This window comes from Ostrea edulis, chromosome 4, assembly GCF_947568905.1.
Source record: "Ostrea edulis chromosome 4, xbOstEdul1.1, whole genome shotgun sequence".
Classification (NCBI taxonomy): Eukaryota; Metazoa; Mollusca; class Bivalvia; order Ostreida; family Ostreidae; genus Ostrea; species Ostrea edulis.
Genome location: NC_079167.1, coordinates 33,890,993 through 33,917,483, shown reverse-complemented (window position 1 = coordinate 33,917,483; position 26,491 = coordinate 33,890,993). Strand labels below are relative to the sequence as shown.

Below are 26,491 nucleotides of genomic sequence, written 5' to 3'. Positions count from 1 at the left end.
TTTCCCCAAACAATCGTATCTTTAACACTAAAGAGTTAGCAAAGGGAGATAAAGTAATTGGGGTGTTAGTGACCCAGTAATCCCGTGAGTTACCCACAGACTTACCTATGCATTACGCTGAAAGTGCCTTTCTATATCTATGTATCGCTCTTCGTATATATACGTCTGTCTTCTTCAAGCTTTCGTATAAAGATACCTCTTGGCGGGAACTGTCATCCGGGTTCCGGAAGCTGTCTGCCAAACAGGTCGTACTGGGGACGACTCCCCAGATACTACACTCCCCCCCGTTTTCTCTGAAGGACGGAGAAATGGGTCTAACCAGTAATCAAGGTGGGCGCGCCACGCCCCCTCGGAGAGACTTATCCGAGGACGCCGGAAAACTCCGGCAAAGAGAGGACCCGGGCATACTCCCGGAAGAATTTAACTGAGACCTCTAAGGTCCCTACCCGGTGTGGAACAGGGATACCCTGTGACCCACACCCCCTAAACTTCTGACGGAGAAACCCCCCGAATTAGTCCCCAGTGCAAACCAGGACAGCCTGTCCTGGGCCATGCACCCCTGCCCGGTGGTAAAGGGAAACCCCCCATAAAATCCACCCCCCATGTGGACCAGGGTCACCCCTGGCTCTCACACTAAAACTGTGACCTTCCCCCAAAACCAGGGAAAAACATCCAGGAGCGACTTACCACTCCTGGATCACCGCCAGGGTCACCCTGCGGGCACCATGCCACCCCCGAGGCATCTCCGCAGTCATGTACTGGGAGGTAACGAACCCAGGGGGTGGCCTAGGGAACTCCTCCCCACCGACCGGAGGGCCCCCTATATCCCCGTCCAAAGGGCTCTCCCCAAACTCGAGCATGGGGGACGAATCCCCCCCACCCTGATGCTGGTCGGTGGCACCCCCTTCGATCATCTCTGGTCCAAGAGGGCACCACTCGACCGGCTCCTCCTCCTCAAAGTCCAACTCCCACCCCTCTGGCTGAATCGGTTCAAGGGGGGGAGGCCCATCGTCTGAGAAGGGGGAGGCATCTCTCGGCTCCTGGCGGATGAACGGGGCCTCCTCAGGAGCTACCGGCGGCGCCGTGGGAGCAGCGGTCCCCGGAGCCGGAGCCCCCGAGGAGGGCCTCGTTCTGGCGCGTGAGGGACCCCCCGACGAGTTGGGCTTCATAGAGAAGTCCCTCAAGCGCCTACGACCTATCCTCTCGCTGGCGGCCAACCTCTTGTAGGCCGCCCTCGAGCAGGGGTCTATCTTGATAAGCAAGACAGCCTGTGCCCTCCAATGGAGGAGGAGCGCGGGGTGGACGTCCCCGCGCAACTCGTAAACTGGGGGAGGGGCTTCCCCCACACTACGACACAGACTGTCCATGGCCTCCACCAGGTCTGGTGTGAGGCCACCGTGGGGGTCCGGGAACACCTCGGCCCGTAAGGAAGATGCCAACTCGGACAGAGTGGCACCTGGGCCGAGGAGGGTCCTGGCCAACCACTTCAGGACCCTCTCCCGGATGGACGAGACCTCCCGGGAGGGGGGGACGCCACGCCGGAAGACCGGCGGCAAATGGGTCAGCGTGACATGCTGCCGGAGCTTCCGGGTAGCTACCCCGCACAGCAGGGGGCACTCCGAGTCCCGACTGCTGTGGGGGCTAGGGCGATTGGGAGCCCCCGCATCCCTGGGGTCCCCAAAGTCCTCCCGGATCTTTACTGGGCTGGGCCTGCGGGGTGGCGGAGTGGCCCTCCGCCTCCTCCCGCTCTGGGACGAGGAGTCGTCCCTCTGGAAGCGTGCCCGCTCCCTCCTCCAGCTCCTGGGGGGGAACCCCCCTCTGACTCAGCGTCACGTTGTTTTCTGCAAAGAGAAAGAAGAAGGTGTGAGCCACCCGTACCCTTACAGGAGCAAGGGGAGCACACATAATTATCTAACCTCTCTGCATCTTCCAGAGTCACTCCCACACACTTCCCATGAAACCACTCCTCACACCTATCACACTGTATCATAAGTTTGCCATCGTCCGCCTGGCGGCAGAGGCAATAGCGCGTTTTCCCCGAGGGGGCCCTCGGGGGAGCCGGTGATGGCGCGCGATGTTTACGCGGTCTTCCCCGTCTGCGCTTCGGTGTAGGGGTTGGTTCCTCCGGGGGAACCTGTGCAACCTCTGGATCCTGGAGACTTGCCGGGTCCTGTGTCCTCGGGATGCCTTCCGGTTCTGACACAGCCCCGGTAGGGGTTCTGGCATGAACCCCTTCGTCTATGGCTTGACATGAGCCCTTCTCAGCTAAGTACCTCTCCCGGGCATTGGCAAGCCAGCGAGGTAAGTCACGGTCCTCGCACTTTTTCATGCGGTCATGGTTGACCAGCATAACCGTCGTCTTGGTCCTTACTCGGTAGAGGTGGGCACTGAGCTTCTGGACCACCAGCCCTGGACCCTTCCATGAGGGGCTGAGCTTACGGCATTTCCCCTTCACGGTGGCTGTGTCCAGGACATAGACTGTATCCCCCTCCTGATAGGCTCGAAACCTGATCCTAAGGTCGTAATCACGCTTCATGCGCTCCTCGGTAGTCCGAAGTCGGGCTCGGGCGATCTCGTGGGCGGCCTGGATGGACTTCTCCAGGTTCACCACATAGTCCTCTAAGTCTAGGTCCTCGCCTCGTATGGGGGGAGCATACATCAGGTCTGCTGGGGTGTTGGTCTCCCGACCTAACATCAACTTGTTAGCCGTAAACCCTGTGCTACGATTCACAGACGACCTCAGGGCGCCTGCTATCTGGGCCAAGTGTATGTCCCAGCTGTTCTGAGCCTTGTCGATGTAGCACCTGACAGCATCCATTAACGTCCGATTGTACCGCTCTACTTGGCCATTGGCCGAGGGCCGGTAAGGGGTTGTTCGTGCCTTATGGATTTTCAGTAGCTCACAGACTGCTGCAAAGAGCTTGCTCTCGAAGTTGCGCCCTTGGTCAGTAAATACCTGGAACGGGCAGCCAAACCTGGCAAAGAACTGGTTCACTGCTGCTGAGGCGGTCACTTCAGCTGTCTGGGAGGGAAGTGGTACACACTCGACCCACTTAGTGAATTGATCCACCATAACAAGCACGTACTCGTTGCCACTGTCAGTCCGGGGCAGTGGGCCCAGGAAGTCCAAGTGCACTCTCTCCATGGGAGCTCCTGCATGATACTTTATCATCTCTGCTCGCGCGTGTCGCTGGGGATGCTTGTTCCTGCTGCAGGGCCCACAAGTGCTTACAAAGCCCTCTACTTCCCTCATCATGCCATACCAGAAAAAGCGCTCCCTAAGGCGGGCTTTAGTCCTGCTGATTCCCTGATGGCCTGAGGCAGGGACGTCGTGGCACAGCCTGAGAACTTCCTCCCTCAATTCCCGGGGGACTACCAATAGCCGACTCCTCGACTCTCCCTCCCCCACCAACTTCCAAAGGACTTGGTCCTCATCCTTCATGAAAAATTCCCTGTCAATCCAGTAATTTTTCAAAGCCGGGCTTGCTAGGAACAGCTCTCCCTCCGCCGGCTCTCCATCAGTTGACAGCCATTGGCCAAAGAGCTTCAAGTCCGCATCCTGCTGTTGGCTCTGCATCATCTCGTCTGCGGTCATGCCTACGAGGGACAGGGAACCACTGCCGGTATCTGTAAGTGTCCTAACAACAGCTGGTATCTGAGGACTGGTGAGCAGCCGTACCTGGGTTCTGAACGGACCAGATGCCGTGTCGTCGCTCTCAAGGTCCACTATCTGGCTGGGTGGCCCGAGAATTTCTCGGGAGACATAGTTCCAAGCCGCCTCACTGATCTCAGGGCTGTGGCCCTCCGGAACGACTCCGGGCTTGCACTGGGCCAAGTTGATAGCCGAGTCCTCAGCCAAGTCAATTTCCTCGTCCGACGAAGGCTCTTCTAAGTAAGTCCAAGTACCCGGGCGGGCGAGTGGAGCCACGTCATCCACTTCCTCCACAAAGGTGTTCCATGACTGGTGAGCCTTCGTGCACTTCAGGCAACCTCCGCAGGGCAGGTCGCTGGGATGAATAGCAAAAGCGGCGCCAGAGGCACAAGATGAGTGTGGCAATCTGGATAGGGCATCAGCGTTGATGTGGCGCCGGCCTGGGCGGTGCTGTATCCCCATATTATACTGGCTAAGTTCCTCTAGCCAGCGGGCCAGCTGGTCCTGAGGGGATTTGAAGTTCAGCAGCCAAATGAGACTATGGTGGTCTGTCCGGACCCTGAATCTCCTTCCCAGGAGGTAATGGCGGTACATGCGAGTGAACCTCACAACCGCCAGTAGCTCCCGCCGAGTAGTGCAATACTTCCTCTGGTCTCTATTCAGGCCAAGGCTCCCATAAGCTATAGGTTTCTCAACCCCGTCCTGAATCTGGCTGAGCTCAGCCCCTATGGCCTCCCCTGACGCGTCCGTATCCAATACAAACATCCCCTCTGCTATAGGCATGGCCAGTGTAGGCGGACTAGTGAGTGCTGTCTTCAAAGCGTCGAATGCTGACCGCTGCTCGTGACCCCATTCAAAGGGTTTTTTCCCTGTCACCTGATAAAGCGGGCACGCTAACTGGGCATACCCAGCTATGAAGGTCCGATGGTAGTTCGCAAACCCCAGGAACCTTTCTACCTCCTTGACATTGGTTGGGGGAGCCCACTCCCTCACTGCTGCGATGTAAGTGTCCCCCATCTCAATACCTTTTCCGCTCACTTGGCGCCCCAAGAATTCAACCTTAGTCTGGAACAGCTCACACTTCTTGGGCTTGAATTTAAGGTCGAACTCCCGGAATCTCCGGAATACCGCTTTCAAGTTGTCCAAATGACCTTGAAAGTCTTTACCGAGGACTAAGGCGTCATCCAGGAAGGCCAGGACTATACTCCATGTGAGTCCCCTTAACACCAGGCTCATGGCACGGGAAAAAGTCGCCGGCGCATTGCACAATCCGAATCCCATACGAACAAACTCGAAGAGCCCGTACTTCGTGACAAAGGCGGTCTTCTTCCTGTCCTTAGGGCTGATCTTGATTTGGTGAAAAGCTGAGTTGGCATCGAGCTTCGAGAACCACACATTGCCAGTTAAAGTGTCTAGACACTCGTCAATGAGGGGCAATGGGAATACGTCCTTCCGGGTCACGTCGTTGAGTTTACGGTAGTCTAGGCACCACCGAACTTGCCCGTCCTTCTTCCTGATCAACACAGGGGCGGAGGCCCACTCTGACACCGAGGGCTGGATCACACCTGCATCCAACATCTTCTTAAGATGTGCTTCCTCTTCGTCCACGAAGAACAGCGGGGTGCGCCTCATCCTCTCCTTAACTGGACGAGCCTCGCCTGTGTCGATCTCATGCTCCAGAGCCGTGAAATTGCCAAAGTCGAATTCCCCCGTAGCAAATACGTCCTGAAATTCGTTGAGCAGGTCTGCGAGCATCCGTCGCTCCTCCGGGGTCAGTTCCTTGGACGAGCGATCAAGGAGGTCCTTCAAGTGTTCGGGGACCTCAGCCCCCGAATCAGTGTGGGGATTAGCCACACTGCAAACATTCCGGACTATGTCCGGAGTCTGCGTCCGAAATCCGGCCTCCGAGGCTGAACCTATCACACTGCCCTCTGGGATGGACACATCCTCGTCCGAGGCGTTGATAATGCAGGTCACTGCTGACCTCCCCCCAGTGTGATAAGTGTGCGGCACCAGTAGTAGGTTCGAGAGTCGTGTGATCTGAGGGCTGACTACGAAGTCTTCCAACTCCTTATCCAAATGACAAGGGCATAAGACGACTGAGGCAGCTGGGACCCTGATAGACTTTGTTACCGAAACCTGAGCCTCCTGTCCCCCTCCTGGGCGTCCGAACGTCATAGGGACCTTCTCCTTCCCCAAGGTCATGGTGCCATGCTCCAGGTCTAAGTGAGCCTTCTGCTGATGCAAAAACTCCATACCTAGCAGCATTTGGTCCTGCAGGGGAGCCACATACAGGTCGACGTTGTGTTCTGTGTCTCCCAGGCAAACTGCCACAGGGCCAATGACGAAGCCCCTCATCCGAGCGTTTTCCCCTGCCTGAACCAAGGTCACATGCTGCTTGATGGGAGGCTTGGGGTCGAGCTCCTCGTAGACCCGGGTGGACAGCACACTCACCTCCGCCCCAGTGTCTACCACTGCCTGTAGTCTGACTCCCTGGACTACCATTTCGACCATGAATCCGGTGGTTGGGCGTATCTGCCCTATAGGCACAGGCAACTCTTCATGGGCTTCTCCCGCATGCCGGCATGGCATATCCACGGTCCCGTCCTCCGCCTGACCACTGACCACCCCCAGCCCACATTCCTCCTTGGGCTGAACCTGCGCCTTAACTGGCTCCGGGCACTCACTAGGCCTGGGCGCGAGATACGCGCCGGCCTGCTCCTCCTGAATGAGCGAGGGCTCCTGATCCGGCAAGTCCTCCGAATCCTCCGGAAATTCCTCCCCATCCCCCTGGTTCTCTGCCCCAAACCTGGGCAGTTCCGGCACCACGATATCCTCAGGGAGCCTGAATCCCGACAACATATCCTTGGGAGAGGGCTCGTATTTGTCCTCCTCCCACCCTATGACCCAGTCATCGGATTCCTCCTCCTCCTCCTCGGATGCCTCCTTGAACCGCACTTGGAGTGTGCCCTTCCTGGAGCGGCGCATGCAGGAGGGCGCCTGCCTGTGTCCTCCTGCAAACCGACTTGTCCCCGTGCGAGCGTCGCACGGCCCTGGCCTAACTGGGGAGCGCTCTGGAGTCAGCACCCTGACTTCCCGCTGCGTAGGCCCTCCACTAAATTGTGACTGGCGGGTCTTGGCTCCCCGCCCTCGTGGTTCTGACGAACGTTGCTGCGTCTCGTGGCCGTCCTTAGGCTTGGCCTTGGCCCCTTGACCCTGGTTCGCCTCAGTTTTCCCCTTCAGCTCCGGGCATTCCCTCTTGAAGTGCCCCATGGCCCCGCATTTGTAGCAACCTACTGACTTCCGATTTCCGCTCAAAGGTGGCGATGAAGGTCTCCGAGGAGAGGGGGTCCGCCCTCGGAGTTCCTTCTCTATCTCCTGAAGGCGCTGGCGCATCTCCCTGAGTTCCTTGTCAGAATCGGGGGCCTCCTCCTGGGCTACCTGCCTCACATCCCGCCTAGGCTTTGACGACTTAGTCTGCCTCGAATGCTGGTAATACTGCATCCGATCAACAGCTTCCTCGACCGTCTTGGGCTGGCCATCCAGGGCATAGAGTCCTGCGTCCCGGTCCTCGGCGCCATAACACAGCCGCGGAATGGCGTGAGTATGAACATCTGGCACGGATGGGAAGGCTTGTGTGGCCAGGGTGAGCACCCTGTCTGCCCAATGTCTCAAAGACTCGCCTGCATTCTGGGACGCTGACTGGAAGTTCAGCTGGTGTGACAGGTCTGGCGCTGAGGATCCAAAACGTTTCTCAAATCTCCTCAGGATGTCGGTCAATGAGAGGTTGCGATCAGTGTCCAGCAACAGGGTGTAGTAATCACTGGCGGTCCCTTCCAGGGAGAAGCAGAATTGGTCATGCTGTTCAGGCTCGGTCCACTGTTGGCTACGGGCCAAGCGAGCGAATTTGTGCAGGAAGGACTTCCAGCTACTTTTCCCATCGTACCGCAAATCCTTGTACTTAGGCGCGTGTCTTCCAGTGCCCGTCGCGTATCCCCCAGACCTAGGGTACTGAGGGGCGGGCGTGGGGAGGTGGGGCACCGGAGCGGGCCCCTGGGCCAACGGTCCAAGGAAAGGGGTATGTGTGTCGGGAACACCTAACTGGGGCCTAACATGAGCTACTCTACCCCCCTCGTCCCCTAACCCACAGGCCGTGGTGCCAGGATAAGCGGAGGGTCCCTGTTGATAGGGTGGAGTCATCATGGTAGGGTAGGGCATAGGTGTGCTAGCGTAACCGCCAAGCCTAGGGGGTACCGAATGCTGGGGATGGGGGGTATTCCCCCCAGCCCAAGGGTCTTGCACATGTGAAGGATGGGCATGTGGGGGTGGGGACCCTGTGAGTAGGTCATAGCTTTGGCTGGCCTGTGGGGGTTGATAATTCCCATAGGAAATCCCTGGCTCCGAAAAAGGGGCGACTGGGGGATCCTGTCTGGGAGTGGGACGCTGTGAGCGTGAACCTAAGCCCCCCAGGGGTAAACTCTGACTAAGCTGGCCTACTGCCTGATCATCGGCCCCAGAGCGAGGGAGTGGGGCCGAAAACCTCCGTGACCCTGGAGCATAGGGATGCAGGGAGGGGGTATGATGTTCCGGGAAAGTCCCTGAACTAAATCCATAGTCGAAACCATCCCCCCTACCCGGTGTGGGCCTTGCCGAGACATTAGGAATAACTGACCCCCCCATGGGGGACAAGAAATCCTCCTCCCACCTATTCCTATCCCTAGACCACGAAGTGTCGAGTCCAGAACCTTTTCTGGGTGAATCTAAGCCAATTAGATTCTCTGCTGAATTCCACCTACGCCGTATACCCCATTCTGGGCTGTCCCCCTCCCTAGAACCAAGTAGAGTGTCCGAGAACCTCACTCCCCCTCCTGGGGCACCCCTCAACCTACCACCCCCCTCCCTCAAACAGGAAGGCAAGGACGGCGTGACAAAGGGATCGCCGCCAACCAAGGATCCACCTTGGGAATATGGCTCTAACCCGGGACCTGACATACTGTCATAAGCCCCCCCATAACCCCATGGGTTATCAACTCTACCTGAAGCTAGCTGCGACAGCGTAGGGCCACGACGCGTGAACGCGGGGGTGTCTGGGTGGGCTCGTAAGCCCAATCCAGACAGCGCTTCATCAAAAGATGTATCCATAATACACAACAATGCACAAATATACAAAAATGCAAATGTCAATAATCTAAATTGATTCTGTAATTAAATATTAAATCCTAAAATAATCACAAAAATCTTAATTTAATTCAAAGTGAAAAAAAAAATTTCCAAGTCAAACTGAGACTTCCCGCCAATATGGCGGCTGACCAGCGTGGTGTGAAAAAACAACAAACTGTCAAATCACCGATAAGCCTGTGGCCTCGAGTTGGGCGCCAATAAAGTAATTGGGGTGTTAGTGACCCAGTAATCCCGTGAGTTACCCACAGACTTACCTATGCATTACGCTGAAAGTGCCTTTCTATATCTATGTATCGCTCTTCGTATATATACGTCTGTCTTCTTCAAGCTTTCGTATAAAGATACCTCTTGGCGGGAACTGTCATCCGGGTTCCGGAAGCTGTCTGCCAAACAGGTCGTACTGGGGACGACTCCCCAGATACTACAGAGATAATAAAATCGTCAATCTGCTAGATCGTACGTAGTTTTTAAAAATCTGTAACTAATTTGTAAACATGTTTCCAAATGATGTTTGTTATTTCTTTTACTGTCCATACTATTGACTTTATGTATCTATTAATCTTTAATGACAGAGTGTCCGATAATTAATTTTTATGACCATTTTCATTAGTGCTCTTTATAAAGAAAACAACGGGAAAATATTTTTGAAACCGAATATCCTTTCAGCCGATTAAAAATCTTAAGAAGGATTCAAGGTGAATTTTTTTATTGGATCATGTTCAAAACATGATTTTTTTCAAAATTAGCCATTTTCCAAGAGATTTTAAATTTATAGCTGTGCCACTTTTTTTTCATTCTGCATGATTCTTACGTGGACTGCTACTTAACAGCAAAGACTTGAGATGTCTGAATGAATTTTGATATACCATTACACGACTTGAATAATTTCCTTTAAAAAAAGATAAGATGATGATTGTGATACACAAGACCCTGCTCAAAATTAAAAAGAAATTATAAGAATTCCTGGGTCTAGATAAGCAAGAGAATTCTAGTAATAGAACTGGAAACGGAAACATAGCTAAAATGTAAGAAAGGGAGGGGGGGCGTACTGTCATTTAGGGAGAAATTCTATACTGGGACGGTTTTTCCTAGGGGGAAAAATTGGGTCTGGGTTAATTCTTCCTAGGGGGAATTCTATGCCAGGCCCATCTTTCCGGGGGAAATGTCTATCCCGGGCCCGTTTTTCGTGGGGAAAGTCTAAGCGGGGTAAATTCTATGCTAGTACACCGGCACCGACCGAGGTTTTTCCCCGGGACATATGGGTAGCTAATCTCGGTTGAGATTCGGCTCGGCTGAATATTTGGACTGACGCCTTCACCGAATCTCAGAGCAGTCCTTCATCATTCATGTCTGGAAATTTACTTTCAGCTTCGGCCATTTCTAGCAATTAAAGTGTACTTAGGTGACACTGCTGTTCGCTTCAAATAAGTGATTTGACTGTTAAACTAACTCTCTATCACTATTAATGCTGTTTTACTTACCGTTTATGTATAAAAATCCCAAAATGAAAACAGGCATTACATTTTCCGTTCAAATGAAGATTTCCAAGGCTCAATATTTTATCTCCTGGAATTGAAGAGTTCCTATAGTCTGCTTCATCTAGTTGATACATTGTATCTCTGCATACCTACTTGCATTTCGTTATTTAAAAAAAAAAACTATAGGAACTCTTCAATTTTGGGAGATAAAATATTGCGCCATAGAAGTCTTCATTTGAACGGAAAAATTAGTGATGGTTTATTTTATGGAATTTACATATTTAGACGGTAAGTAATACAGCATTAAAAGTGATAGAGAGTTAGTTTAACTGTCAAATCACTTATTTGAAGCGAACAGTAGTGTCACCTAAGTGCACAGCTGAAAATAAATTTCCAGACATGAATTATGAAGGACTGCTCCGAGATTCGGTGAAGGCGTCAGTTCAAATATTCAGCCGAGCCGAATCTCAGCCGAGATTAAAGGGTAGCTACCGTGCTTATCCGTAGAGAAACCGGCGTGTTCCGTGTCTACATCGTGATAAAACCGTGCTGACACCGGCATTTTGCATCCGGGGTCGACCGGTGTAGAGGCAAATTTTGACTCCCATAGAATAATGACCGAGTTTCATTTTTCGACGTCGAAAAATTACCCCCTAGCCGTAGAAAAATTGGATAATTTTGTAGAAAGAAGACCCAGGGGTTATTATTTTGCGTGTCATACCTGAAAAATAATTACCCCTGTAGAAAAATGACCCCTCCCTTTCTTAGCAGATTGGTCTATTTTAAAGGAGTTGATAGGGTTTTCAGGTCATTATTTACCCAGAGTAATCGTTCCTGCTGCTCCTCTTATCAAATTTATTCCATGTGTAATTATTTTTTTCACGGTTAATAAAATAAAAGTAAGAACTAGCTTATTAAATTTGAGGAAAACCCACTGTAGGTTCCATGACCAATTACAACTGGAAAAAAACCCGCATATTTAAGGGACGGATCCAGGGAATTTTCAAAAAGGGGTTCTACCATAAATTTTAGTTTTCAAAAGGGGAGTTCCATTCTCAAAATGTGTTATTTTTACCTCATTAAGCAACATTTTATAACGATAGGCAAAGGTACAACCTATAAAACCTCCACACCTCCCTCTGAATCTACCAATGTATTTATGCTATCTATTTACATGTATAGATCTTGTGTAATTCAAAGACACACATAAAATGAGCTGCGTCTAAATACAATGCTTCTTGTGTCACAGAGAGGCATGAAATCTTCTTAAAACTGATGAATTGACATATATTTTTTGCAACGGAAGTCAATAGCTTATTTCATTTACTCATCATTATCGTTTTTCAAGAATTTTGAAAAATGAGTAAGTGTTGATACAGGTATTAGTGAGTATGCGAACGATAACTTTGGGTAGACTATAGCATTTCGCTGGATAATTTATGTCTATCAGGGGTGTAGGACAAGGGGACGGGGGCACGTGCCCCCTCACTTTTGGAAGAGGGGGGGGGCACAAGTGGGTTTGTGCTCCCTCACTTTTTTAACACAAAATTAACATAGATTGATCAAATGAGAATATACCACGATTAAAAAATACTTTATTCTAATATGCAGGTTCTCAGCACGCAAAGCATTATTTCTTGCATGTACATAACCTATTCTCTCCGTACTACATTTTTTGTTGACCGAGTTACGTTTTAAACCGTCATAAAATTGTTAGTTACAAGAAAAATGTTCTCACGGTGAAAATAGTTATATCTCATTTATGTTAGAAGGGGATCCCCCATTGCAATGTTCAAAAGTGCAGTATGTCGTACACAGTACAGGGGAGTAGGGGGAGGTACAGCCGGGGCATATGCCCCCCACACTTTTCAAAGGCGGAAGAAGTATGGTTGTGCCCCCCCCCCTTAATTAAGTAAGGCTTTTTTACAATCTGATTAGAATAAGATCCCCGATCCGTTCCTTTGTTTTCATATTGTCTCTATAACATAAAAACAAAGGAGCAGATGGAGGATCTCATTTTTATCAGATTGGGATTGTAAGTTAGTACCACAAATTAAAAAAAAAAGAGTCATTACAGTCGGAAGACCCTCCAGAGGTCATGAATCTTGAATTCTTCAAAATTTTCTTCGGGAAACATGAAAAAACATGAAACTTGATTAATGAAGTCAGTAGGAAATGGCATACAAGCAAAGTATGTAAAGTGTTTTAAAAAAAAATTAAAAATAAAAGTGACAAGGGAAGTGTAAAGCCCCCCCCCCCCCCCCTCTCCACGAAATAGGAATTTGGAGTGTCATAAGGATATCCTACGTGTTTTTTTAGTTTTTTTAAAAAATGATTTTGCTTGTCAAGTCAAGTCATAAAAATATACACAACAACCGATCTCTTGGCCAGGTAAATTCCAGGTAAATAACATTGACCATGGATAAGCTCCGCCCACATTCAGTCATCCGTGGAGCAACCGTACGGTGGTTTTTTTTTTTGGGGGGGGGGGTCTTTAAGGTGGATTTCTTTGTTGCCCCTCACTATTTTTAAACAAAATTGCATTTTCTAATATGTTTTAATCTGGTTACGTTTCATATGAATGATAGTTTTACTTATAATATGACAATGTTGGACTGTCTCCCTTAGGCATTACCAGAGAAATAATCCTTAATAAAATTTACAAGGGGGTCATTATTCTACGGGGTTCTAAACGTGAAATGGGCTGATTTTTTTAAAAAGACATTTTTTCTACGGGCAAAAGGGGTCATTATTCTACGTCGAATAATGACCGGGGGTCACTTTTCGACGTCGAAAAATGACCCCCGGTCATTACTCTATGGGAGTCAAAATTTGCCTCTACACCGGCTCCTGATCCGTGATTGTTTGGAAAGGGCTTAAGCGCCGAGCATAGGCTTAAATTTTGCAGCCCTTCACCGGCAATATGAGTGGAAAATTCTCGAAAGGGACGTTAAACAATATTCAACCAACCAATCAAAAATAACGGATATTGAGGTAACCCTTACTTCATTAGTTACTGTAACGGGAAAGTACGAAAGCCTATTAGTATCATGTAAAAAAAAAAAAAAAAAAATTATCTCGTAATTACTAGAAAAGATTTCGTTATTACGAGATAATTATCTCGTTATTACGAGAAAAGATCTCGTAATTACGATAAAAGATCTCGTTATTACGAGATAATTATTTCGTTATTACGAGAAAAGATCTTGTAATTACGAGATGATTATCTCGTAATTACGAGAAAAGATCTCGTAATTACGAGTTAATTATCTCGTAATTACGAGAAAAGATATGTATATAAAATTGCACAACTTATGAATACTCTTGGAAGCATTTGTTTTAGTATTAGGGAAAATGTGCGATTTGATTAGTTTAATCGAAACATGCTATCCTTTAGGATTTCAAAACAAGGAAATTCTGCATATTTTAGCTTATTCAGAGGGAATTATTATTAGTATTTCAACACTGAAGAGAAAAATGAAATCTTTGGGACTGTTTCGAAGGAAGAAGCATTGTGATTTATTGGACGTAGCTAGTTTTATAATGCAACAACAAGAAACATCAGGAGCCTTACATGGGTGCATTTAAAATGTGTACAGACTGGTCTCAATATTCCAAGGGACACAGTTTACGAATTATTGGAAATCTAGACTGCGTAAAAGATTAAAAAGACGACGTTACTCAAACCCTGGTCCTAATTTTGTGTGGCATGTTGACGGCTACGACAAGCTGAAACCGTATGATATAGCCATCAGCGGCTGTATTGATGAGTATTCAAGAAACACGCTATGGTTAGAAGCTGCTACAACCAACAACGATCCGAAAGTCATCGCAAACTACTTTATCAAGACTGTCAACACTAAAGGTGGGTGTCCAAAACGAGTAAGAACAGACCTTGGGACCGAAAATGTGCATATTGAAAGCATGCAACAGTTTCTTCGAAGAAACGGCGAAGATTCATTGGCAGGTGATCGAAGTTGCATATCAGGAACAAGTTCTCTTAACTAAAGGATAGAGTGGTTTTGGGGGTCTCTTGCGAAAGGAAATGGGTCAATTCTTCATGGATTTATTTGCAGACCTTGATAAAGACGACAATGACTTTTTCAACGGTAATATGATAGACAAATGCATAATTCAGTTCTGCTTCATGGATTTTATTCAGGTACGTTTCGTAAAAGCTTACACGTCCTATCATTCGTGGTTCTAATACTTTCTAATGGTTTAATTATTTTTTGTGTATACAGAAAAATCTGGATGAGATACGGGATACAGACTGCAGTCCAACGACAACGGCGTCGGTGGAGGCAAGCGTCCAGTATTACTGTACAATCTCCCCCATTTGTATCATGCGCATGACCATCTATGTCCAGTGGATGAATACGAAATCAATATCTGTGAAGAGGAAACAACATCAAAAATACTATGTGCTGATGAAAATATTTCAGAACTGTGCAAGATTTTAATGGAAGAAGGCCAAATGAATTAAAAGATTTTGCTTAATTCATATTTATCAGAGATTTATCAGGCAAACATGCTGTTCATTTTTATGGTGTTTTCTCTCCACGATTGATTTTGTTTACATGGAATTAGAATTACATTTACAGTTATTTGTACATAATATTGTCTTGCATATAATTATAGATAATAATCACCTTACGTGCATACTAAATGTAGCACGTTTATGCAAACTTTTAAAGAAAAGCAGACATGATTTTCCCCCCGAATTATTGTATATAAAGATATGTATTAAAGGTTCGCCCAAATGCATATAAATCGTAGTATGAGTTGTTTACAACGACGAGGTTTATATATGAATATATCCATTTTCAACTATTAGTACTTTGTCTGACTTTACATCACAACAACGAACTGTTATCGACGATGTCATCAATCCATTTAATTTCACGTAGAAGAAAAGGGGCGCTGGAGAGAGAGAGGGGGGGGAGGGGAAAGGAGATTATGAATTAAAGGATTAAAAGCACGTGTATATAAAATGACATACAATATACATGTAGGTAGGATGACTGGCTGGAGCTCACAGACGAGGATTTCTTATTATTGAAAACAAATATAAAAAATATCGCACATTTTCATAATTCAAAAGTTTTATATTAAATCGAGGATTGAATGATAATGTTCATAAATTGAAATGTTGCCTTTTTTCCATGATGTAAGCAATTGGTTTGTTTTCGTTATGATTTATGCATAAACGCCGAAAACGTTTATATAAATGTTAACAAAGAGAACAAACCAATTGATCACATCTTAAAACCAAAACACTGGACAATCGAATCATGCAGAGGGATTTTGATAGGGGTCAAAGAGATGAAATATTTCAGTTTAAGAAAAGGGCCGTCTTTGCTAGCCAGAAGTTTTCGGTCCATTCTGTTCCGAACCAGAGTGGACCGAAAACCTTTGACAGGCAATGGTTCGGGAGTGGCGTGCACCGATAAATCTTTGAAGGTTTTAGGTCCAATGTGTCCAGCCCTCGAAGCACCCAGAAGTCCTTTCGTTCTTTAAACAATAGGTGAAAGGTAATGATAACGAACAGTGATCAATTTCCTAACTCCTATAAGTAATACAAACAAAAGAGTTGGGCAAATACAGACGCCTGGGTATACCAGAGGTAGGGTCAGGTGCCTAAGAGGAGTAAGCATCCCCTGTCAATTCAATTGATGCGTGCAATAAATATTTTAGAGAGAATAACTACCTGATTAGAGATATCTTCAATTCTTGAATTTATGATCTCTTTAATTGAATTGTTGTTCTCTTTCAAAATAATTAATGCTTGCATTAATTCCTTACACAATATCGTTGTGAATGATTTAAGATATCGTCAATTGAATTAAATATAGATCATCAAATCATTTATAACGAACTCTAATTTAATTTTCGCGAGCAATATTTCCACCACAAGGATGCGCGCATCAATTAATCATTTAATATTATTGCGCATAATAATGGAGTTCATGCGCTCATCAAATTGATTATTGATCTCATTAACTGAATTGCTACACGCATTAATTCAATTATTGTGCGCAATATGATTGAATTGATGCTTGTATCATGTCAATTGATAAAAGAAATAATTGAATTGATGATATCTTCAAATAATTAAAAGTTATCCTCAATTATTTGAGTTTATTTAATTTGGCGCTCCACATACAAGTCAGATGTCCGAATAGAGCACTGCATTATCCCTTACTCACATTCATCTTACATTTCTCCATAGATTAATCAAAGTAGAAACCTGTTTTATCAAATCCTACACGTGGCCAAAGAAGGTGTTGCACGTCTCACGTTAATTTCCCTAAAGGTGTTGCATGAGAGATCGATAAAATCAAGTTATTCAAATATATGATAACACAATTGGAACTTTTATGTTGATTCAAACATTTTTGAAAATAAATTCAAAAGACATGTGTTGACAAAAATTAGCCAAAATAATTCGAGTTTAAATCAAGCAATAATCGATTTATATGATTTTTAGCGTTAAAATGGAGGGATATCCCCGAATTTCAGAAAAACTACCTCCGTGAGACAAAATAAATTTAGCATGAATATGTTCTTCGAGTTTTCCACTAAAAAAAACTGTCGCTTTGAAATTTTGTTTCACAGTGACATTTTTTGTTGTTGTAAAATTAAAAAAAAAATAGAAACAACTTCACTGATATTTATTTTCAACTTCACCTGTTCGTTAATTTTCCTTAGAAATGTATCGTCTACTGCGTGATTCAGTGGACAAGGTCGTCGAATTTAATATGTAAAGATATGTTCGTTTTTAAAACGACCGGGTTCGAATCCCTCACGAACACAATTTTTTTCCCCCATATTACGTTTTCCATCTAGATTTTTTTCTTAATTGAAACACGCTTCTAGTATTTATAAATGTTTCAGGTCAAACCTCTACTTATTACAATGTGCCGAGTTTGAAAGTCCAAGTGTGTGTAATGTATTGTTTACCTTTCTCCTCCCATACTGGACTTAGAATTACACCGTTCAACGTTGTACATCAAATGTCTACACTACAGCACTTCATTAGGAAAATTGAAAGGTGTAGATAAATCAAGTGTGCCCATAAATTGTGGACAAATTTTGCTCCTAAAAATTCACAAGCCCTCTTTTCTATCGCCAGTCCGTAGGATAAGGTTAAGTTCCATACAACTTGTATACGATTGCTTGATATAACTACAGACAAGATTTTATTAGATTCATTGTTTATCTAACATTTATATCAAAATTAGATTACAAAACAATCGCTTTTAAACCCTAAAAAGAAACAAATGACAGCACCTCCACCCCCCCTCCACACACACACACACCCCTAAAATTCAACCAACATATTGATATTCAATAAACAGTTCAAATAAAAGAAAATGTTATTTGCAACACATCTGAAAAATATTGATTTAAACAATTGTTTAGAAATGTCAAAATGAATTGTCGAGTTTGAAACTATCAACATTATTATTTCAAAGAAAAAAGGATGTGTACGTATCTCCTATGTCACTGACTATCAGAATGCTCTTTGACATATCAAAATGTCACATAAACAATCAACGGATCATCGTATGACAGAAACAATAGATCATTCCGCGTTTAGATAAAGTCCATTTCCCAATAATTCGAATCTAGAACAGAGTTAAACTCAGAGCGAAATTGGGGGAAACTGAAAAATGTCTTTGAAAGTTCCAAGAGGCAGCCGCAAGTGTGGGCCACTGGGCGCCTGGCTAAACCGGTCACATTCACGAAATTGACAGTAATCTTGTCAACCGCTACAAGATCCGATCCCGTACAAAATCTAAGAAACCTTTTCAATTTGTCGGAGGTGAGTTCTTTAACAAATCGTTTCAGGTGATTAGCTGTGCTTAATTCATCCGCAGACATGTTTTCAGGGGAGAACATGATACGTATCACGCCTCTTCCTGTCGGGGTCAGTTTATTATACGCTTTCTCCAGTTCATCTGAATTCATGAGATTTTTCACGACGGGATGGAAACAGTCGCAAACAAACATTGGGGCTTGGATGATTTCCTTATGTGCCATTTCCTCTATATAAGGGGATGCTTACTCCTCCTAGGCACCTGATCCCACCTCTGGTGTGTCCAGGGGTCCGTGTTTGCCCAACTATCTATTTTGTATTGCTTGTAGGAGTTATGAGATTGATCACTGTTCGTTATCTTCACCTTGCTCTATATAAGGTCTGCTTTGTCGGTATTTTCCGACAATCATGAAACATCATGACATCTAGCAGTTCATCAGCATCAACCTCTTCAAAGTTGCTCATGGCAGCCTTCAGCAAAGTAGTTTCTGACGATGGAATATAGCTGTAGAAAGCTTCCTGCAGTGACGATGACACCTTTCCATAAAGACACTGCTCAACAAAAGGCCGGGCTAAATTAACTGGAAAATATCGCTGTACTTGCCACCCAAAGGACAATATTTTCCCTATGGCTGCCCATTCATTTTCCCTAAAGTCATGTCGGAGGCAAGGTACTTTGGCTTCCGTCCCCAGAGTACACTGATAAAAAAAAAAGTGCTCCAAAATTCTGATAAAACGTTCCTAGTAACGCCTCCACCATCTTCTGTGATCTCCACATTACCATTTGGCAAAACCATTTCGAAAGAGATAATAACGTTTTTCAGTTCTATATCTTTAAAATGCCTCGATCAAATCTTTCATTACTTGTCCTCTGTGTACCCGTATTTGGATATCCTTCACATCTACATTTTCTGTAGGCTCTAGGCTCAGCTTGTACATTCCGTGTTTCTGTATCAGAGAAAAGCTCAGGTAGATCATCCCCACCAAGATCATCCATTTCCGCCACGGCCATCCTTTCAGGGAGGCCAGGAGCTTCAAAATGTTCAAATTCGTCCTTCTCAATATCAGGAAGTTCTTCGAGACCACTTATTGTCATAGCTCTTGTGAGGACATCATCTCTCTGGGGCAATGGGTCTGAGGGAACATTTGCTGTTGCAAGGACATCATCCTTCTTGGGTAGTGGATCTTCGGGAACATTTGGAGACGTCGCTTAGTAAAATCTCAGCATTGGCAATTTTGTAGTGTCATACATTTCTTGTATTGTCATGGATTCTTTCGCTACTCTTTCGGAAAAGTCCCATAGATCCGTTTTAAAATCGCTTAAGTTTCCTTTTTGGCTTTCGCCGTTTGGGAAGAAAAGTCGCAATGCCTCTCGAAAAATATCATTTTTCGCTGAATCTTTCCTCATACAAATTTTTTTTGTTCCGCCACCAGTTCTGGAACGCACCTGCCTTGTTCTTAGTGGGCTTTATGAATCCAACCAAGTTCTATGACGCAAGTGCCTTTAACAGCATTCCTGTTACCAAACTGGCGCCGCAGGTTTTCCTCTTCTTCAGACAACGATGGGTTTTCTTTTTTCTTTTTGCCCCTTTTCGCGTTATCGAGTTTTTCGTGAAGAATTTGCAAAAGCTGTCTCTTCGTTTTGCCCGGTTCCTGTTTAAGATATTTTCTCAAGCGTAATCTATCTCCGTGTACTGGTAAATAGCTACTTAGTTCGTCATCAGTCATCAAATGGACAAGATCTGGTGTTATCTGAAAAATCAAATTAAAAGATCAACGTGTATGCCTTTGTGTGATTGTTTTTGGGATTGATACAGAAACTTGCTAGTTTTGCTGTTTGTTATACAATATTTCTTTTTCTCTGCCAATATAATCATGCATGGGCAACGTTTAGTGAATATTTGAATATATACTATTAAGTTTTTTAAAAAAAATTCCTTGTAGCTTGAAGACGATTTCCAAAAACATACAAATGGCTGAAGCCATGCTTAATAGAATGATATCAAAATGCAAGTTGTATTTCTATATGCGGAGAAAGAAAAAACATGTCACAATTCAAACAAAATGTGCACTTTTAAAACTCGATTTCTTTTCTTTATTTTGATTATTACTTTAAAATTAATTCAAAATATAACTTTCGTTACATGGGAGTAAATTCTTCATGACAAGTTATCCAGGCAAAATTAATTAAGGGGGAAGGGAATTCCTTCAAAACCTGTATCTAACACAGCCCTGGGTAACTCTCCTTACACTGTTGAAGTAATGAAGTAGCCTAGCTCGATTAACTCGGATAACTAATGGAATGCTCCACAGAGTCATAAATGAAAAAAGTATTAAAAATTCCTTAAACTTATTTGTTCACGTTCAATTGTTAAAGATTAAAAAAAATACCCAACAAGTTAATATTTCTGTCTGTTTACTAGGTCGACACAAAAAAATCATCCCTACTATACTGTAGTTCCACACTCCTGTGACGTCATAAGATTTTGCAAAGTCAATAATTTAATGACTGGAACATAAATTTTGTTGGAGTCTTTTTCAATAGTTATTGTAAAAAAAATTGTTAGCCATAAAATATTTAAAAAGTCTTAGTTATATCTGAATAGTCAATTATGTGTTTCAAAATATTGAATCCAAGGACAATAACTCTGTTTTCATTAAATTATTTATCAAGTCCATTATGCAATAGATTTCCTATATTTTCACAAACATATTTCCAAGGTGATAAGGAATTATTATCTGTGTCTTTTCATGAAATTACATAAAATTTTAATCCATGAGCGGTTTTGAATAGCTCAGCTGTATGGTGCCAGACTTAGGTTTTTTTATGGGGGTATACATACTCTGGAAGCTATAGATTTGAAAATGTTAAGGAAAGGTATGGATTTTTTCCCATAAATAACTATAACAGATGTACATCTACTAATATAAACAGAAAAAATGATATGTAAACCATGCTATAAGGAAATTGTGTCTATATTTGTTTGTTTTTTAACATTTTGGAGAATAAGTTTAATTCAATAATTTTGCACTTATTATACTAAAACTTAATGAACATATTGAAAATGACATGTGTTTTAGTTATTGACATGTTTCCTGATAAATAAATGCAATTTAAATTATTTTTTTTGGTTTTTATTTTAAAATAACAACAGATAACTGTTTCCAATGAATTTCATAAAAATTTACATAGGGGTACACTACTTCAGTAGTGTCTGTAATGAAAATAAATATGGAAATCTTTAACTAATTTGCCTTTTCTCATTACTCTGAATGTTAATCTATTGATTCCAAACAAAAAAATGCTACCTAAACCCCAAAAATCCAGGACTAAGGACCCACCTTAAGCGGTACATCACACAGTAAATATTTTTAATAAGTCTTTTCTTAAAATTAATCCACTTTTATAAATGAAATACCTACATCTCTCTTTTTATTTAATTGAAATTTACCCACTCCATTTACAAACTATAATTACAGAAACATAAATGTAATATATCAAGTTAAGAATCTTTTTTATCTTTAAATTAGTTATGTATTTGCATAGAGAATAACTGATCAAAAATTGAAATCTAAATCAAATAAATTCACATTTATTAATACATTGTGTGACACTAATTAATTATTCATGTTTATACATTTAGGAGAAGAGATGATTTTGTATGTTCATGTATACAGGGGATTGTATAAGTTTTGGCCAAGTTAGGACTCATTGTGTGCACTGAGTACGAATATCATCAGTTTTCAACCTCAATTCAATTCAATTCAATTATTCTCATAAGTCAATCAACATGACATGGAGAAATACATAGACCATCACACTAATATATATATATATATATATATATATATATATATATATATATATATATGCGAATTGAGGTACATATATAATAATGAATATTACAGAATATAATTGGTAAAATGACTTCAACTTCGAGGGTTGACCACCTCATTTATAGTTTCAATAAATCTAGATAAATTCAACAACAATATCAAATTCGTAGAAAATAAATTGTGAAATTTTCAAATACATGTACATGTATTTGGTCTATGGTAAAAGTTTTGCGGTAAGTACATTTTTGGAAAGTATTTTAAATTTTCACATCAAAAAATGTAATGAAATTTGTCGCCTATTTCGGAATAACACAAATTACATTTTCTATCTGCTGTGGGAATACTAAACCATCTCCCAGTTTCTATTGGTAAGCGGTGATTTGTCATTCTGAATCTTACAAATTTACGTATTCTATAAATATCCAAATTTGACACGATAAAATTCAAAATTTGTAAACAAGTTGTAAATTTTACCTTTGCTGCAATTATTACATTCTGACGATTATTACTGCTGGAATTGATCATATAATTTTTGTTTTAATGAATTTACAAGTCACCTTTTGTTTTGAACATGTTGGAATATCCATATAATACTTAAGCCGCAATCATCGATAATGCTTTTAACAATTTTTTCTATCCATTTCATTTCGATACCATTTAAATGGCAATTTTCTTTCTTTCCCATTGACAACATTGGTCCAATTTATAATTCTGGTTTTGATAAAGATATCTAATGGGTATCTGCCCATTTCTCTATATATCATAATTCTTGGCGTACTTTGCTTCAGATTCAACATAATTTTACAAAATTTTAAAATCCCATATTTCGCATCCATATAACAACATATTGGCATGATAATTTTATCAAACAAATACAATTGGTCAGTAATCGATAGATTTAGATTTCGCGCCTTTTTAAAGATTCCGTACATACCTTTTGTTGCCTTCTTTTGCTAAAAAGTGTTTGGTTTCATTGAAGGATCCAGGTCTCGATAAGAAAACGCCCAGATACTTAAAATGTTTCACAATAAATCCTCGGATATAATGATACTGCATTCTTTAACCTCGACTATAGAATTGTGTAAGCTCTAATACGAAAAGCTGTGTGCAATGTTTGTTTTACAGATAAGATAAGTTTATTCCAATTTTGGGCCCAGAGGGCATAACAGTAAGACAGTTTATAAAGAAGGAAATTCAAAAAAGAAAGAAAGTTTACAACATTAACTACAGGTTACATAGACTACAAACTGCATGTGGATGCAGCATGTTGGGGAAACAAGTACATACATATATGAATTTCTAATCATGTATATATAAAAGTAGATGGACAGTATCAGTATTATTCAATGAGAGAGAGAGAGAGAGAGAGAGAGAGAGAGAGAGAATAGTAACCCGCGTATACATGTACATATACAGAGACCCGGTTCGGAATACACCAACATTGAATTTGAAAATTTTATCAATCGTGTGGTCAGGTGTTACATATATATTATTTCTCTTCTACATCCTTATCTTTTTATGAAAACGTAATATAACGCGTTCATTTGGGAGAAAAAAAATCACGTAGTTGAGTTCGATTTTGACATAAAAAGGAAAATTGGAATAAAACACAAACATACAATAAATCAGAAACATACATGTGCATACAAAGGAATGTCATTGAATATAACACTCTTATATTTTTTAATATAAAGGTAGATTAAAGCGGATATTTAGAAAAATAAAAAATATCGAGACCGGGACCGGCTTTTAGCACTGTTTTTACTTCTCGGTCCCACCGGTCCCGGAGTTTTCACATTTTATTTTACGAAAGACGACAATAATATTATCAATCAACTATCAGAATGCAGGCATGATATGTCATATCTAAATTAACGAGAAATTGGGGCTAAAATATTCTGATGTATTCTGTTTTCATCGAATAAAAAAATCTCTGACCAGGACCGAAGACCGGGTTTTAGTCACGGGACCGAGACCGAAGACCGGGACCGAGACCGGGTTTTAGTCAGTACCGATGTAATGCCTCGTTCTGGAAATTTGCATAAGGCGGATTCAAGACTAAAACCACGGAAACGAACAGGCATATTTCATTTATTAAAAAATCATCAAAATGTATTCCTTCTGTAAGATCAAAATCAAGCATCGATAAACAACTGATTTACTCCATATTATATCAAGTTGTCATTAAAAAGAAGAAAAAGAAAAAAAGAACTGGCTTAGATCCGCCACTGTACTCTCACTTTTGCTATTGCAGGGTAGTTTTATCGAACACGAAAGTAGGTTTTAAATTAAATTTACGGCATTTAAAGGGAAAGGCAACCTTAAACATTTTTACAGGATAAATGATAGGATTAATTATATGATAAAGATTTGTCATACTATTCTGTTGGAATACGGCCTGGATAAACTTCAGTACTAATTTGAAAACGTTAAAAATTGAAATTCCCGCCATTTATAGAGACTGCCATGATGTGGAACTCTTTTGTATTCAAGACCACAAAAATCAATAATTTTGACGTCACACCGTCTGTTCCGGTTTTGATGCATGTGGAAGATTTTACGAATAAATAGGTTGATGTTTTCCTGTCAAGCAGTTAATTACACTAATGCGAAAGGGAGATGTGAATAAGGTCCCCCCCCCCCCGAAATTCCTAACCCAAACTAGTCATCTGAAAAGAAAAGACTATGTACACTGTGGATCCATCATTTGCGTAATGACAAGTTGTGGTTCGAGACATTTGTATGAAAAAACATGTACTGTCTGCCTGGTCTGCGACTCGACCGTACGTCTTTTCTTGCATGAGAACGGGCTCTTTATACGTCTCCAAACTTAATTGTTCATGACTTGTCATGTTTACAGTGCTGCTGATGAAATAAACCGGAGCCGTCGGTGTGACGTCATAATCAAATGTCAATGGCTGCTCTCTTAGCGGCGGGTAATTCAAAATATATGATAGATTATCTATTGATTTAATAGTTAAGCAGGGCTTTTTGTTGTTTAAGACTGTCATTTACGATATCAGTAAGTAATACTTTATTCATAATATCAACAATGTGGTTAGGGTTGCCTTTCCCTTTGTGTATGAAAGTTCTAGACTCTTGTCAATCCGGCGTTAAGTGCACACTAATAAGGTCACCACAGCTATATGTCTTTTTCTATATACATATCATCAATGCACTACGTAAAAATGACATAACCGGCGATTATCTTGAAATAATGAGAAGTGCAGTCATACAAAAGTATTTAAATATCTCGATTGTACTACTAAAAAGCAGTTCAAACTGATATTTAGTCTTGCTGAGGTGTCAATACAAGGAAAAAGGGGGGGGGGGTCATTTTCGAATGCCCACCCCCCGTTTTTGTTTTTTTTTGTGGTATTTTTTTTTTTACAGTGAAAACAGATACATGCACAAATAGTATATATGTATTTATGTATTCTGATTTGTTTAGGCCAAAAAATATCAATTGTTTTGTTTCCGCTAACATCTAAGTCAAAATGATGTGGTGGGTCTGTAAGATAAAAATCTTTTTTCCCCTGTAACTGTACACGTAGTTTTAACATTCTGATCACACTCTCCATTTAAATTGTAGGTATAATGTACGTTTGCTATTTAAAATTTCTTATTGAACATGAGGGGCTCATTTTCACTTATCAATGCGAAATATACTTTGATTTCAATTACTTATGAAGTAAATTACAGATTTTTCAATAATCTCTTCAGCAATATGTTGTTGTTGTTTTTTTAAATACAGGGTAGTGTGTTTAATTTAGTGTCATAAACACAGAAATATTTGAGCCCTTATTCTTTTAATGTAATGTATGCGACCACGTAGTTACAATTAAGGAGTTACAAATGTATGATGGAAGTTCATGATTCTTTTTACAAGGCTATTCAGTGAAGTAAAGCACACACGGAGACATGTAAAAACTTTACTATGGAAAGTTCATAGTTTTTTGGAATCCCTAGAATTAAGAAAAACTCTATGTAGATTTCGAATTAGTGCACATGACCTTCGAATTGAAAGAGGAAGATATGAATTTACAAAAACCAATTCTGGCCAGAAGATTTCTTTAGAAAGAAACAAAAGAATATGTGAATTATGTAACCTTAATTGTGTTGAAGATGAATTTCATTTCCTTACTGATTGTCCATTCTATGTTGAAGAGAGAAATATGTTTTTTAATGGTATATACAAGCTCAACAAAAATTTTATCTATCTAACAAATAAGGACAAATTTACTTGGTTGATGATTAACGAAGACAGACCAGTAATTGTCAAATTGAGTGAAAATTTAGTGCAAACTTTCAGAAAAAGAAGTGATGCTTTAAAACTGCAAAAATCATTATAGTTTATTATTCATATGTTGGTATAATACTGATACTGTCCATTTACTTGTGTATACACATTATTAGCAATTCATATATGTATGTACTTGTTTCCCCAACATGCTGCTACCACATGCAGTTTGCAGTCTATGTAACCTGCAATTAATGTTGTAAACTTTCTTTTTTGAATTT

The 26,491-nt window shown here is 42.4% G+C and overlaps 1 protein-coding gene across 1 annotated transcript; it reads right to left on the bottom strand.

Moving 5' to 3' along the window:
• Positions 1–17,812: 17,812 nt before the first annotated feature.
• LOC130053787 (uncharacterized) lies at positions 17,813–19,639 on the bottom strand. Its single transcript, XM_056161358.1, has 3 exons — positions 19,384–19,639; positions 18,998–19,233; positions 17,813–18,362 (listed from the first exon to the last, which is right to left on the bottom strand). Exons 1-3 carry the CDS (start codon positions 19,539–19,541, stop codon positions 17,911–17,913), a joined length of 846 nt encoding a protein of 281 aa, XP_056017333.1. The 5' UTR covers positions 19,542–19,639; the 3' UTR covers positions 17,813–17,910.
• Positions 19,640–26,491: the final 6,852 nt, after the last annotated feature.

What these genes read in the sequence shown, in the direction of transcription:
- LOC130053787 (XM_056161358.1), bottom strand. Translation starts at nt 19,541, where the DNA reads ATGAGGAAAGATTCAGCGAAAAATGATATTTTTCGAGAGGCATTGCGA. An exon ending in TCCATGACAATACAAGAAAT is followed by an intron (nt 19,234 to 19,383) that starts GTATGACACTAC and finishes TGTCCTCACAAG; the next exon opens with AGCTATGACAATAAGTGGTC. An exon ending in TACGGGTACACAGAGGACAA is followed by an intron (nt 18,363 to 18,997) that starts GTAATGAAAGAT and finishes CCCCTTATATAG; the next exon opens with AGGAAATGGCACATAAGGAA.